At 32.3% G+C, this 14,884-nt stretch overlaps 1 protein-coding gene across 5 annotated transcripts in view; it reads right to left on the reverse strand.

The window, feature by feature from the left end:
* LOC122716319 (fasciclin-1) overlaps positions 1-14,884 on the reverse strand; it is a 305,972-nt gene that overhangs the window by 26,000 nt on the left and 265,088 nt on the right. For 3 of the 5 annotated variants that reach the window (XM_043939287.1, XM_043939291.1, XM_043939286.1), the window contains exon 8: positions 11,683-11,691. The exons of the other annotated variants lie outside the window; for them this stretch is intronic. In XM_043939287.1, the coding sequence (XP_043795222.1) occupies positions 11,683-11,691 (9 nt within the window). The remainder of the gene's footprint in view (positions 1-11,682; positions 11,692-14,884) is intronic. 5 annotated transcript variants of the gene reach the window in all.

Raw genomic sequence — 14,884 nt, forward strand, 5'->3', positions numbered from 1 at the left:
TTTTTAATTTTTTTTTTTTTTTTTTTTTTTAGAATTACGCGTTGTTTGAATTACGCGCGCTTATCGAACTGCGATTACTCACGAGTGTGGGCCACGGTTGTGCCTCGTATAACGCACAGTCGGTGGAAGAGATATGGCTGTGCCGTAAATTTAGCGAGGCGTGAACAAAGATACGCGTAAGTGGTCGAGATAAATTTAAAAAAAGGAAATAACATGGGGGTGTGGAAGTTATTTTATATTTTCTTGCGTTGTTGTAGATGTATAAAGTTTTCAAATAAAATTTTATTTAGGGGGAATAGAAATAGGAAGTTATGTTATACAATAAGATTTCTTTGAAGTTAAATTGTGATTGAAAACGATTATTTCTGGCGGAGAAGAAATAGATTTATGAAAAAAAAGTTTAGAAATATTCCTCCTCAGAATAAAAAAAATACAAGTACTCTACTTATCTGTAAGATATTTAAATGTTATTTAATATTTTTTTTCTTCAAATCAATAGTATTTTACAGACAATCATATTTATATTCTCCAAAAATTCACTAAATCGTGTAACCCCTCAAACATCGTTCATAAATCACGTTCGATTAAAATAATAAATAAAACTCAAATTCGCGTTAAAAAATTATAAAAAAAAATCGAATAATTATTAATCAGAAATCGAACTGAATATTCTTTCATTAAAAATTTAACTTCTGTAAGAAATCGATGAGAAATTAAATAATATTCAACTACACTACATTCTAAAATCGGTTCGATCACCACAAGATGTCTTCCTGTGTGTACTGTTCTATCATTTTTTTTGTTTTTTTTTTTACATCTTGCGATCGGAGGTTCATCACCCCAATGAAAAAAGTCCTGTAAACAGTTTTATATCGTATAAAAAAATATGATTACTTCGAGGATCACATCGCAACCGTTCGAACGAGATCGGCCGAGCGACGCAGTGATCAATCTTCTCGATAAGATCTCTCGAAAAATTTTTCGCGTTACTTGCATACCCACGCGTGCAACTAGAGACTCGTTCCAACATACAATATCCGGTTTGGATTTAAAGCGAGCAACCGTGGCCGGAAAACGAATCTGAGACGCGAATCGGCCGGAAAAACGTTTTAACTCGATGAAATCGCGCCACGAGCGAGTTTTTTCCCCTCTTTTCCTCGATCTTTTCACCTTTCAACGGATCTCGACCGTTGGAAGGAACCAGAAGTTGACGAGTTCTCGAGAAACGAACTCTCGAGAGAACGCGGTTATCGCGAACGTTCAATGGTAACAAGATGGCGCGTCGATCGGCCGACGTTTTTCGTATTATTCCCTACAGATTGCGCTTTTCTATGTCAAGAAAACGTCACGAATGTGATCTCGAAATGACGTAAGTTTTCGACGAGTTTTTTTTTTTTTTCATCTTTTTCTTTTCATTTTTTTTTTATTGAATGAATTTAAAAATAGAATTAATTACTACGAATTATATAACGTACTTTATGATAATAGTCTTACGTAGTCTATATTTAGCGATAGATTAGGCGTGATGAGATGATTCAAAAAAGGTAATGAATGGCAACAGCGTTCATGATATCGAATGCACTGATTCATGTCTCATGATATATCGTGGCTAATGCCGTTCTGTGAATGTCACGAGGGCTATGCTTCTCTATTCATGATTGTGTCGGCGGACAATCTCCGCGATTCGTCGATCAAACACATCGGTGTACCGGTGCTCTCGTCCTTGGCAACATGCGACATTCAAAGGGAGCTAACAGTCAGTAGCTAGCAGTGCAACGTGCAGTGCGTATTCTCGCTAGACACTGGCGATTTACAAGGAAGATTTTCATTCGTTCGTGTTCACTCCTCGAATTTTTTCTTATACTTTTATATCTGATGTAACTCGTTCGAAGCGATAACTGGTCAAAAATCCGAGAACACGTGGGTGTTGTGTTAAATTAAAAATTCTAGAGGATGCGGTGTACCGTGAGTGTAAGATCAATTAGCGTTGCAGCTAGAAATTATTCTTTCTTTAAAAAAATTTTAAAAAATTGGAAAATCATATTTTTATGTGTGGTGGTTTACGATCCCTTAAAAACTATAATCGAGAGAAATTTCTTTAGAATAATAATTTGTTGTAGGAATTTCACTCGTGTTAGTCTTTAAAGTTATAATTTCGTTAGGTATATTCATTTTCACTAAAGCTACTTTAGAAATAAAAGTAAATGATAAAAAGTTTAAAAATTAACATTACGACTTCTTGCTTCAAATAATTATAATAATACAAAATAAAAAATATATTTATTTTAGCAATATAAAGAAGCAACGCTCTAGACTATCTTACACGATATATATACAAAAATAGTAGTATGATGAAATTACAAAATAAATTGTTATTCAATAAGGAGGATGTAATTTCAAGCGTTTTATATTGCTGCTACAGTTTGGAAATAGGACAAACTATCTATACAAATGCATTACGCGATTTTATTTTAAAAAATAGCTGATAATTGAAAATATCGTTTTCTAGACAAAAAAAGATTTCCACAAATGTCGATAGTAAATAGTAGAAGGCAATGTACAAAGCGCGTGAGTAAAAGAAAGGGGAGAGAATAATGTGAGAAAAGTCTCTTTCAGCGAAGCGGAACTATTGGACTTTCCATTTCATCGATCAGCTAGATCGAAACTCATTCTTTCATCTTGGATCATACGTAATACATATCTTAACCACTAATCTTCCTTGCAAGAAACCACGGTGCATTTCTCAGGCAATAGCTAAGAATTCATTCGAGCGCTGTTTCCAAATCATCAAAAAGATATATCGAACAAAATGGCCAATTCTCAACATTCTCATCATCGCTATCTATAACACACTCGTTCTAAACTAGAATCAGTGAAGCAGTGTTTCTAAAATCTCGTTTTTTCTTCGTATTAATAATATAATTATATTTATTATTCGCATTGGATTTTTTTCTATACAATTTTTCGTTTTACTAATATTTTAAACATAAGTAAGTTTCTTAAGTTTCACATTTTTAAAGAAAAATTTATAAAATCGATTGTTTTGATGCAAAGAATCGCAAAATGTCTAGTGATATCTTAGTTATTTAATCACACTTCAATCGATCCACCAAATTTCCAAAAATAAAGAATCAAAATTGTTCAGCATTCTTCTCCACAAATTTCAATCTTGCTTAATCGTAAAAAAAATTCAATCAACACGATGATACATATTTGCATAATTTAATGAACGAAGTATTTTAAATCCATTATAAACGTATCGAACGTTTTCCTATTCAAAAATGAAAAATAGTAAGAAGTTAAAAAAAAAAAAAAAAAAAAAAATGAAATGAGAGAAAAGAAAGAAGAGAGAGAGAGGAAGGAACATATACAAGAGCACAGGGCCCGACACGATTACTAAAGGAACTTTTTTTCGGTGTATCGAGAAAGCGGCTAACGGCCGCAGAATGAACAGCTGCATCGAAATGAGATTTTTTCCCCGAGGCTTTTAAGCCACCCTTTTTCGCGGCAAGCAATAAAGCCCCGCCGCTTCGTCACTCTGAAAACGCTTCTCTATCTTCTCCCACGAACCGATTTTCCTCCGTGCCCCGTTTCTTCTTTCCCTTTCGCCTACCGTGTCTATGCGCGCTCTTTTGTTTAGCTTCGCTTCATTTAATACACGGTCGTCGTACATTCACTGGACACCGGAGGATTCACCTTTTAACTCGAGTTTCCACCTCGAGTCCAGAATATGTCATCTAAAAGTATTGTGTTTCGCGTGAAATTTATAGATATTAATATCGAGAATGGATGGATATTTATTTTTCACGATTTTTTATTTCTCTGTGATATTCATTCCGTCACTGGGTTTACTTTTTACTTTCAAATGTTGCATTTGCAATAATTATAATATTATATTGATATAGGTTTCAAAAGTGATATCGTTACGACGTCTTTATGTCCAATTCGATCAAATTAAGTTTGGAAAATTAAATATGTTTTTGCATGTCAATTGTGATATTTAAAAATTTTATTGTTCTTTTTTTTTCTCGTTACTTCATTATTTATTATTGCATATTTTGTTTGAATTAAAATAATTAAATTAAGCATATTAAAACAATCTGTGTAAATTCTAGAAGATCAGATTTAGATTAAATTGTCTTTAAGGTTTCAATTGGTACGATTAAACTAAATTTAGATGCGATTTTCATTAAGTGAAATCTCAATTAAACCCAGAATTCATATTCACATAGATATTGGATGGTTGTAATAGGATCTTGATCACGTTTACGTTAACTAGGTATATATTATAAGCCAATCAGATCCTAATTAAATCTACATTAAACGCAGATCTAAATTAAATCATAATTATAACATCTGTATGATCTGAATCAAAGGTAGTTTTTTAATTAAATTTTGATTGACTTAGACAGGGTATCAACAAATAAAATAATGATTACAAACGTGAATTTATTAGATTTTTATTAATTTTAAAACGCTCTTTTAACTTTATTTTACTTTTTAAATTTGTTATTAAGAATGCTGAACAACATAACATTCATGAAAACATAACATGAAAATTAAAATATCTAGATTTTTTTTAATTTCTTCAATAGTATTTTTTATCACTGGGACTAAGTAGAATTCATTTGGGATCGAATTTTGTTTTCATCGTATGAATTGCAATGAGTACAATTTTATAATCGACTTCTTTTTGTCACTGTTTTTCTTTTGTTAGCTGACAAAACTTGTTAGTTAAAACGTAAGCGAAAACAGAAAATACGGTGGTGCAGTTGTTAATTGTAAAAGAGGGTCGTATCCAAACAACGAAATATTTACGCGGATAGTGAATTTCAGCACACATGGACAGGACTAGTTGTTTTATCGGACTATTCGTTGCAGAATTAATTTCCATTGCCACGGGGCAACTTTTAAATGAAACTCCCCATGTCTCGTATCCAATTGCTGCCTCTCGTATCTTCAAATTCTTTTTCTTGGTCGATACACGGGATGAATCATCAGATATTATTTTTTGCTCTTTTTCTTTCTTTCTTTCTTTCTTTCTTTTCTTTTCTTTTCTTTTTTTCTTTAATCAAAATAATTAAATGTTTGAGCGAAGCAAACTTGATTTAAACGAAAAAATAAATAGTACAGTTTCTTAATCATATTTGAACGATTATTTTTCTTTTTTTAATTTTTCTCTTTTCTTGCACAATTTTGTACTCAATTTATTAACAAATTACGAGCAAGAGATATTTTTATAAAATAAATATCTAATTTTTGAAAACAGAAAATTTTGAAAAGAAAATTTTTATATCATGTAATTTTTTTTTATGAATTATTCGAAATTTTCTTTAAAAATTCAATTCATCAATATCAAATTACCATTTTTAATTTTCAAAGAGTTATGTGCTAAAGTAATTTATAATTGCATTAATAAATTCATTATTATTCTCTCTTAATTAATATAATTTTCAAACTTCAAAACAAGTGAATAAAGAATAAAATTATTTAAATCGCAAATAAAATAAGAAAATAATTTATTTTTAAATTCCTCTTTCATCGGGATAATGAAATTCAGTAATTTATCATTATTACTCATTACAATATTAATTTCACGAACAGTAATCGTATTGAGAATGAAAATCGGAATTTTAATTAATTCCTAATGAATTCATTGAGAGAATAAATATACACATTGCTTCGATCAAATAAATTTAAACGCATAAAATAATAGGTAATTTAATATGAAAACTTAACCAAAAAATAAAAGAAAGAAAAATGAGACGATAAAGATCGTTAATTGCAAAATCATTCTTGTCATCTCGAAAGTCGTATTTTTTCAAGCAAATAAAAAAGTAAGTTACAAAATTTTTCTTCCGCCGGATGTGTCTATACATTACTCGTCGAGCTGCACACTGTCAATAAATAGAAAATACATTTCCGCATGATCGATTCTATGCACCAAAAACAATGAAACAAATATAACAAAAACTCTCGCCCTATCGATTCAAAAAACGTTTTCTCGTTTTATCACCGGATTTATCTTGCCGTTACCTCGCGTGCACACACGTTTGTATTTTTATCCGCGGAAAATAACGCTTCATCAGAGCCGCGTGGACTCTCCCGATATTGAAACGTTCCGCCACATTTCAAAATGACGTCTCGACGAATTCGACGTTTTCCCTTTTCCACTTGTGTTTCGCCTTGTGTATATCGATCGCGATATGAGAATTTTTAAGAAAAAGAAATACGGCTGCATTTACATCTGACGAAGTACGGCTCTCCTCGAGAAAAAGCTTGAAATTTACGAGTCTTGTTTGTACGTCGTTGTCTCTATTCCATAGAGTTATTCGCGACGAGGTTCTCCCCTAGCGCCATCTCTTTTCCCCTAGACTCGAACCGCCAACGTCACATTTCATTTCCTGGCGTGTTTATCGTATTCGCGCCGATAAAGATATCCCACTTTCGTCAAAACTGATAAATTTTGAAACTTTACTACCGGTTTAACGATTTTCCGGCAGAATATCGACGCAATTTTGTATCTAGTAATCTATTTATGTATACGTGCGTTGTAAATATGAGAGAAAATTAATTTGAACAACGAATTAATTCGTTTCGTTTAATTTTTAGGTTTATCGAAATTTATTTATCTATTTTTCTGCAAGATGTAAGCATTCGTCCACTAATAATTTTTTTTTTTTTACTAGTGTTATGTTACAATAAAATATACTTGATTTTTATAATGATTTCTAAGTTCTTTTTCAATTAATAGAGTTTTGTAATTAATAGAGTTTTTATGTTTTTCGATATACTACAATATATTTAATATAATGTAAGATTATAACAAAGAACGAAAATGAAATTTGAAGAAATAAATATTCATTTATGTGTTCTTTTTTAAAATCGATGATAATTTTTAGAAAATAAATAATAAATATAAAAAATATGTATATAAAAATGTTAAAGTAAGCAATGATAATTATTCTAACGAAATTCACGAATAATCTAAAGGTACAAAATTATATAGATGGACGAATACTTATAAATTGCAAATTAAAAGTTTCTTATTCTAACTATTTTTATATTTATTTTTAAATTTTGTACTCTAATTCTGTATTTTCTTTTTTTTCATTCCTTGCATAAAACTATTTAAAATTTAACCAACAAATTTCATCATACATTTATAATATCGATACACATACTTGAGAATAGTCATTGACTACGATCTTTACACTAGCTTTTTATTCAATATCGAAAAGGAAAAATGGAAATTTATTGACGATAGAATAGCATAGTCTATATGCGCCTATTGGTTATCGAAGAATGTTACAGTCGCGTGTCGATCCATTCGATATTATTGTTACATGCAACACGCTTGAATTGCGTAATATATAGACTTCTGTACATTCGATTTATATCGACCTCGCTGTATCAATTTTTCATCTTCGACAATTTATGTCAAAACAAATACCTGAGGAATTTTTACAAAAATTTATATCGCCTCGTAATTCTAATATTGTTATATCATTTTCATTAATCTTACTATCATTTTGCTATCGATGTACACCTGTACAACTCGTTTCAACAATTATCATATATGCCCAATTCTCAGGATGAGTATATTATATCCATTTTATTAAATTGGGGGAAAAAATACAGGAATGGTCTCAGCTATCACTCGATGGCTCAAATAGAACAAATTGTCAAATCTAATACCTCAATTTTGTTTCCCAATCCAAGTCACTAAGTTTTGCTTCAGTAAGTTCATTGCGATAATAATAATTTGCAAGATGCAGATAACACGTTGATTTTTTTTTTTCTCATCCACAACGTATCAATCTCAACTCGGTGTTCTCTAGTTCGCCAAAGACATCAATCGTGTGCATGTATTGTATGTACGTAGGTGTGCAACGGCATGGGAATGCAGGCATGCATCGAAATAAAGCACTTAACAACGAATAAATCGAGCGAGAATGTGCCATAAAAATTTAGAAGCCATCATTGTGCATTTTACAGCCGCATTAACCTCCTTTTCGGTGGATTAGCCACCATGCTATATTAATGAGGAATGCTCGTTCAAATATATTCATAAAGCACTTTAACGCGTAGGATTCGACAATTTCCGCGAAATCTTCCGGAAACATAAAATCTAATAAAACAATAGTGATAATGAAGATTCACGATCAGCTAGAAATAAACGTGATTCGTAATTTTCCACTTTACGAAATGCTTTCAAAACCACAAGCCCTGTTCAATTATATGAAACCACTTATCGCATCAAGCGCATAAAAATTTACAAATTTTTTTAAACTTTTAAAAATGCAATATCAAATCTCTGTACATTTCCCATGATCACTTGCAAAGAACTCTTCTACTCTTTCCTTTATTCCCAATCCAAAGAATTGAGAATTGAAGAGAAATAAAACGACGAACTTCATCAAACTTCAACCTTTCCTCGAGCGGATCTTCGTAAAATCCAAAACATTTTAACCTTTCGTCCTTCATTCAACATTTTAACTTTCGTTCCGGAAATTTTCGCTCGATCTTCGCAAGAAACGAACGTCCATCGATGCGAATCGTTGTTTTTCAAACACACGTGGAACACATCAAGCATACTTGCGCGCTGTCTCGTGCACACCGAGCATGCGAGAGAAGGACGAGGATGGGCAATAAAAAGAAAGAATAAAAAGAAACGTAACCGAGGAAGCGGAATTCGAGAGGGAATTCGAGCGTGTGTGCAACGGTGCATGGGGTGCATAGGACGTGCACGCGACTCGCTTCCACGGTTTTCCACGTTTGAACGCCCGCCGCGCGATACCGAGACGAATGATGCACGACCGCGGGAAACCGACAGCAATTCTCACGAATGGCGACCTCCTTCCGGAACTAGTTACGCCAGGATTGAAACGAGACGAAAATTGGCGCGAGTAGTCGCGGCTCTTGGCCAGTGCGTGCCACCGACCCTCCAATTGCTTCCGTCACGATCGAATTTTTCTCGAGGAAATTTCACAAATTTTCCCCCGCGAGTTATTTTCGCCGGATATTTCGATTGATTTTTGTTAGAAAATTATCGGTTCGAGTGTTTCTTTATCGGTTTCTCGAATTGATAAAAAATTAAGGAACGGAATTACGAATTTCGAATATGGAGGAATAAAATGTATTCTCTATTAATATATCTAAGAAAGAGGTAACGAGGAATATTTTTTTAAATTTGTGTTGCATTTTATGCAATACAATTTAAATTTTAATCGAATAAGATTCTCCAAATTTTCCAAACTTTCTATTGATTAGTAAAATAATTCTTGATCAAACTATTAATTAAAATAGTTTGAAGGATATACAAGTCCTTTACTATAAATAAATTATCAAAAGATATTTTTCCAACTTACCAAAAACAATCAAAGAATCCGATCATTAACATTTGTACGAAAGACAAAACATCCCAATTGAATAATTCATACGTAATTAAATTTAACTATTTCTCCTAATCTTCAAGAAAATCCAAACTTCTTTCATCTCGCGTCGAAAAGAATTAATTAATTTCCAAGGTGAGAGTCGAAATCGAAATCAAAGAAACACTCGACCGTGCAAGTACGATCTCCCATCGATGAACGAATAAATAAAAAGTGATAAGGGGATAAAATAGAGGAATGAAGAGAAGGAGGAGAGGAACGGAAGAAAAAGAACGAAAGGAGAGGGGAAAAAAAAGAAACGCACCATGAACGGTTCGATTTGCATGGTGAACGCGGTGGCGAGGGCGGAGGAAAAAACGCGGGCGGAAAAATCGCATCGACGTTGGCGACGCGGAAAAAAGGGGGCGAAAAAAGCGCGATTCCGGCGGGCGTGGCGAGCAAAAAAAGAACGACACACCGTGTATTGTGTAGAACGAGGCCGATGGTGGAGCGGCGAAAGGCGAAAAAAGAGAGGCGATGGGTTGCATAAAAACACCGGCTATGAAATGCAAAATCAGCACACGCTCATGCGTGGCTGTGTTTCGCGTACAAGCGGGTGGAAAATCGATACGATCGGCCACGAGTCATGATCTGACACGGTTCGATTCTTCGTCCTTTGCCTCTTGGTCAATTTTATCCTTTGTTTTTTCCGAGTGGGTGCCGATGTGTCGTGGAAAAGAAGGAGTCGTAGCCATTCGTATCGATTTCGTGTACTTGTACGGAATATAGGTCGATTATAGGTAGATGTCTGAAAATTTAAGGGATGATTCTTCAAATAAGAAGATGAATGAAGAATAAAATAATTGCATTTTGCATTGTTCCTTAATTATTGATCGTCAAACATCGATGAAAATGTATCTGGCTGCAAACTTCTTTATACGAATGTCAAGTTCAAAAATCGTATTGTTCTTTGTAATTTCTATTTCGTTGAGTGCTTTTTATTATATTTCTTACTGTTTGATCCATTTATTTATGGAAGGGGAATTGTTGAAAGATTCTATTCTCTTTTTGTACTTTTTTAATTGTCGAAAACGAAATTTTTTTATTTTTGATTTTCGAATCGAAGAATCATCTCTTAAATTCATGGACATCTGTCCAATTTACTCGTGGCGCCTTTTGTGGCGCTTTCAACTTCAAATTTGGACGTAGAAATGATTCTTTCTTTTCTGAAAGAGTTATAGATTTTAGAAATCATTTTATATAGATTTTTTATCTTGTTAATTATGATTATTTGTTTTTGTATCCGAAGGATTTTTGTTTACTTATACATTATGTTTCGTGATTTCTCTATTATAGAGTGAAATAGAGAATAAGAGAATTAAGATTTGTTATAATTGAAAATGATTTTCGATTTTGTTAACTCGAATGATACATTTGCTTAAATTTAATATTACCGTTTAATTATAATAGCGAGAAAGAGATATTTGTAATTAAGTTTGAATATTATGATGAACGTAGGTATATAAATAATAATTCTTTCGATTTAAAATTTATTGAATATCTATTTAACTACAATAATAACTTTAAAAATTATATAGCTCAGTTATAATCAATTATAAATTGTAGTTAAAATTGCATTTCTAATAAGTTTACGTTTATCATCATTTTACATACAAATTTATCATAAAAAAAAATATACTCAATTGTTAACCATTAAAAAAACAACATAAACAAAATCACAATTATATCAAATCTCATTCAAATCAATAATTACATCAATAATTACATCAATAATTACATCAATACCACCCCATAATCATTCAAGAACCATTTCTTTGTTTCCAACGATCGATCTTGTTCGATCACGAAGCTTTGGACACGCGCACATGTGTCCATATATACTAAACGTGTACGTGTATCGTATGCAAGCGGATGCACTAAATGGAACAGATCGAGGGTGAGCGAAAAAATGTTGCGACTCGTGAGAAGGAAGCGCATGAAAGAGTTAGAGAGAACAGGGTATATGAAGAGAGGCAGAAAGAATGAAGTATACAGCAGTGAGATGAAAGAAGAGAGACAGAAGAAAGAAGTTGTTCGATCATGTCTGCGAATATGACACATGTACCAAAACGATATTACATATTTTTGTAATAAGTGTAATATGAATGAGATATATAAACGTATGTACATTATGTATATGTATATATATATATAATGAAAGATATAGTGAGAGCGTGAAAAAGAGAGAGATAGAAAGAGAGAAATGGAAGAAAGAGAAAAACTAGAGAAAAAGCTGGCGGCGAATTACCTTGAAGGACTGCACAGAGAAACCAGAAACCAGGGGTTGGTCCGTAACATAAGAAGCGAACAGAAAACAGAAAAAAGGTAAACTTGTAATTAGGTCGTTCGCTGTAAGAGACACTGCTGTGATATGAGAAAAGATCGGTTCGTTCATCGTGGCTGATAAGGATAAAACTTGGACGCCTCGATAATTCTTAATCCTTTCGAGTCACGTTTTTACTCGCGTTCGTCCATTCTTGCTCGTGTGTTATTCGTTTGCTTTTTTCAATTTTCTTTTTCTCTTCCTTTTGAATTTGATTCATCCTTTTGCACTCGAAGAGAAAAATTACGAATAAACGAGCAAGAAGAACGCCAGTAAATCGTTGTCTGCATAGATTCAAGCGCTTGCAAGAGTAAGTTGGTTCTGCGTGGTGCAAGAAGGGATAGAGAGTCTCTTCGTGTTTTTTTTTTAAATTTTTTTTTCTGTCGATGGATCCAATGTGTGCTACGGGATGCTGCAAAAATTCTTGCCATATCAAAAGGTTGTGACGCTTGTTACGTAGTAATAATTGATGATCGAGAGAAATTATTCGTGTTATGTTTTTTATATAGAGGATTTGTACGAGTCGGATGATAGTTTTATAAAATAATAGACAGATAGGTTTATAAAATAAAGTAGTCAAAGATCGAGTTGAAATTGAAGGAAATAATTGCTCTCGATAATAAGATAATATTTTCATCAGTTGAAATTTTCAAAATTAATCGAAAGGAAATTGAAAGCTTAAAAATCGAAGAAAACTAATTCGAATCTTCAAAATTATATTTCTATTAATTGAACTTATTGCAAATTGATGAAATAGACTGATGAAAATTGTTTCGCTCATAAATATCAAATAGATATCAATACGGATCTAAAAATGATATTTGTGAGCTTGAAAAATTTCAAAAATAAGGGAGAATATCGAGGTGTTATAATAAAAATTATCGTGAGTCAAATGTGAAAGTGGAAGTCGATCGCAATCAACTTGAAAATTTCTTTTTTCTGTGTAAACACTGTCTTAAAATTAATAATATTTTTTCGTCAATGGCCACGATAAAATGCTCGTTTTAAAAATGTTTTGACTTCTTCAGGATCGTTATTTCCACTCGGTGGCACTCGGTTTTGTCCGGCTGACAAATATAAAATTCTCTCACGAATTTGATGTATACCAAAACGTTTGGAGTAAGCTCGTTTTCGTTTCGCCTGATGGGCTGACAATTAATTATCGTCTATGATTTTGCAAATGTCAACGTGTCGGTCATATCTGGCGACGGTTCCACCTACTGAACACGACATACGGATGCATTTGATGTGTCAATTGCACGGGTGTACACGCCATAAACAAATACTGATGCACCTGTGTGGAAGCGAATAAATTGCGCACGATAATCGAGTTCGCTTGGTTACTGAGGAGTATTTCCTGAAAACGGAAACCTTTTTGCTAGAAATGGTATATATATATATATGTATACGTACGTTCTGAAATATCATATTATTTTAATAACACAGGACAATTTTTATTTTATTACTTATTAATCACTCCGTAATTAATTCTAAAATAATATATTAGAATCTTTCTCTTATCTCAATAGGAGTTAATTTCGTTTGTTTATTGGAAAATTATTGCAAATATAAAAAAAATTCACTTCAATCTTTTTCTTTTTTTTTTTTTAATTTTTAGAATTGTCAAATAACTGTATTTTTTCAGTCTCAATACGATGTCATATAGACGGAAGAACATTTGAACATTTGATTATGTAGTTCGAAAGTAGGAATTTGATAATAATATAAATATGCGAAATATAATTAAAAGATTTCAATGTATCATTTGTGTTATAAAGTTTTTGAATCGTTATAAAATTGAAATAAGAGCTTTTTTATTGTATCTCCAATATATCGAGTATCATTCAAATATGTTATGAAATTATTCTTTTTCAAAAGAATACTTTAATCCGGCTAAAATTGAAATATATTTCATATTAATATTATATAATCTCCATTTTAGGTGTATAATATCACGATAATACATAATTAATGCATAATATTCGATGAAGCAATAAAAATGCAATATCGAGTTAACGCAGAAATTTCCTATACGCTTTCCTATATATATGTTTTCACGTTTCCCTTTCCCAATTGGAAATACAAATATCGAAAGAAAGGAGGGTTTTTCGCGAGTTCACAATGTGTATCACGAAACGTCGATCTTCTTCGGTTGCATCACCATCTGTTTGGTAATGCAATTCAGATGTTGCTTTGGAAAATGAAGGAGAGACGAGAGAGTGCAGTTGCAAGCAAGATACACGTTTCATTGTGCGTCGATGTAATTCGATTTCGTACGTGATTTCATCGGATACAAGTTTCATGGTTGCGGGAGCAAATCCCTCTTCCACATTTTCTCAACGAAACATCAGTACCTTGTTTCTTCCGTCTATATGACATCGTATTGAGACTGAAAAAATATGGTTATTTGACAATTCTAAAAATTTAAAAAAAAAAAAAGATTGAAGTGAATTTTTTTTATTAAAATTCTTCAATACTTTCTCTGAATTTTTAATAGGGCAAATGATAGGCTAATTAGTGAAATTAATTATCATAAATCGTACAGCTTAATTATTTTCCCGATCTTTAGAAATAATAGATCTCTAATAGGAATAATTAAAAGAAATTATTATTTCATTATTGTCGTATTCTATTTTATTTTTATTCTATCATAAAAATAGGAATTATTGCTTCAAAATCCAACTATCTCCAAGACAAATTTATTATCTTCATTATCCATTCGTTGTACGCTCGATAAAACATTTCAAAATCTATACAAAATTCACTTGACTGCAATCAATAATCAAATATAACGAGAGTCATTCAATTACACGTATCGAATTATTAACAATCGTTAAACATTTTTCTCAAAAAAATTTTTCGAGTAGAACAATTTAACGATTAAAAAAATTATTAGCCGAACAAAACCCCCGATCTAACTAATCGATCAAACTAAACAACGCAATCAAAACAACTCGATCCATTATATGTTAAATTTTTAATTCTTTTCTCGAAATCTGCTCGAGAGGGAGATAGGAACTCATTTATTTTTAAGGGACGGAAGCGTTCCGTCTGCACGGGGTCAAAGGAGAGATTACATTTCGAGCACGTTCGCGGTTCTCCGAGTCGAATCGTTATTATTCACGGG

This window comes from Apis laboriosa, unplaced genomic scaffold (genome assembly GCF_014066325.1).
Source record: "Apis laboriosa isolate Shangri-la unplaced genomic scaffold, ASM1406632v1 scaffold43_cov150, whole genome shotgun sequence".
Taxonomy (NCBI): domain Eukaryota; kingdom Metazoa; phylum Arthropoda; class Insecta; order Hymenoptera; family Apidae; genus Apis; species Apis laboriosa.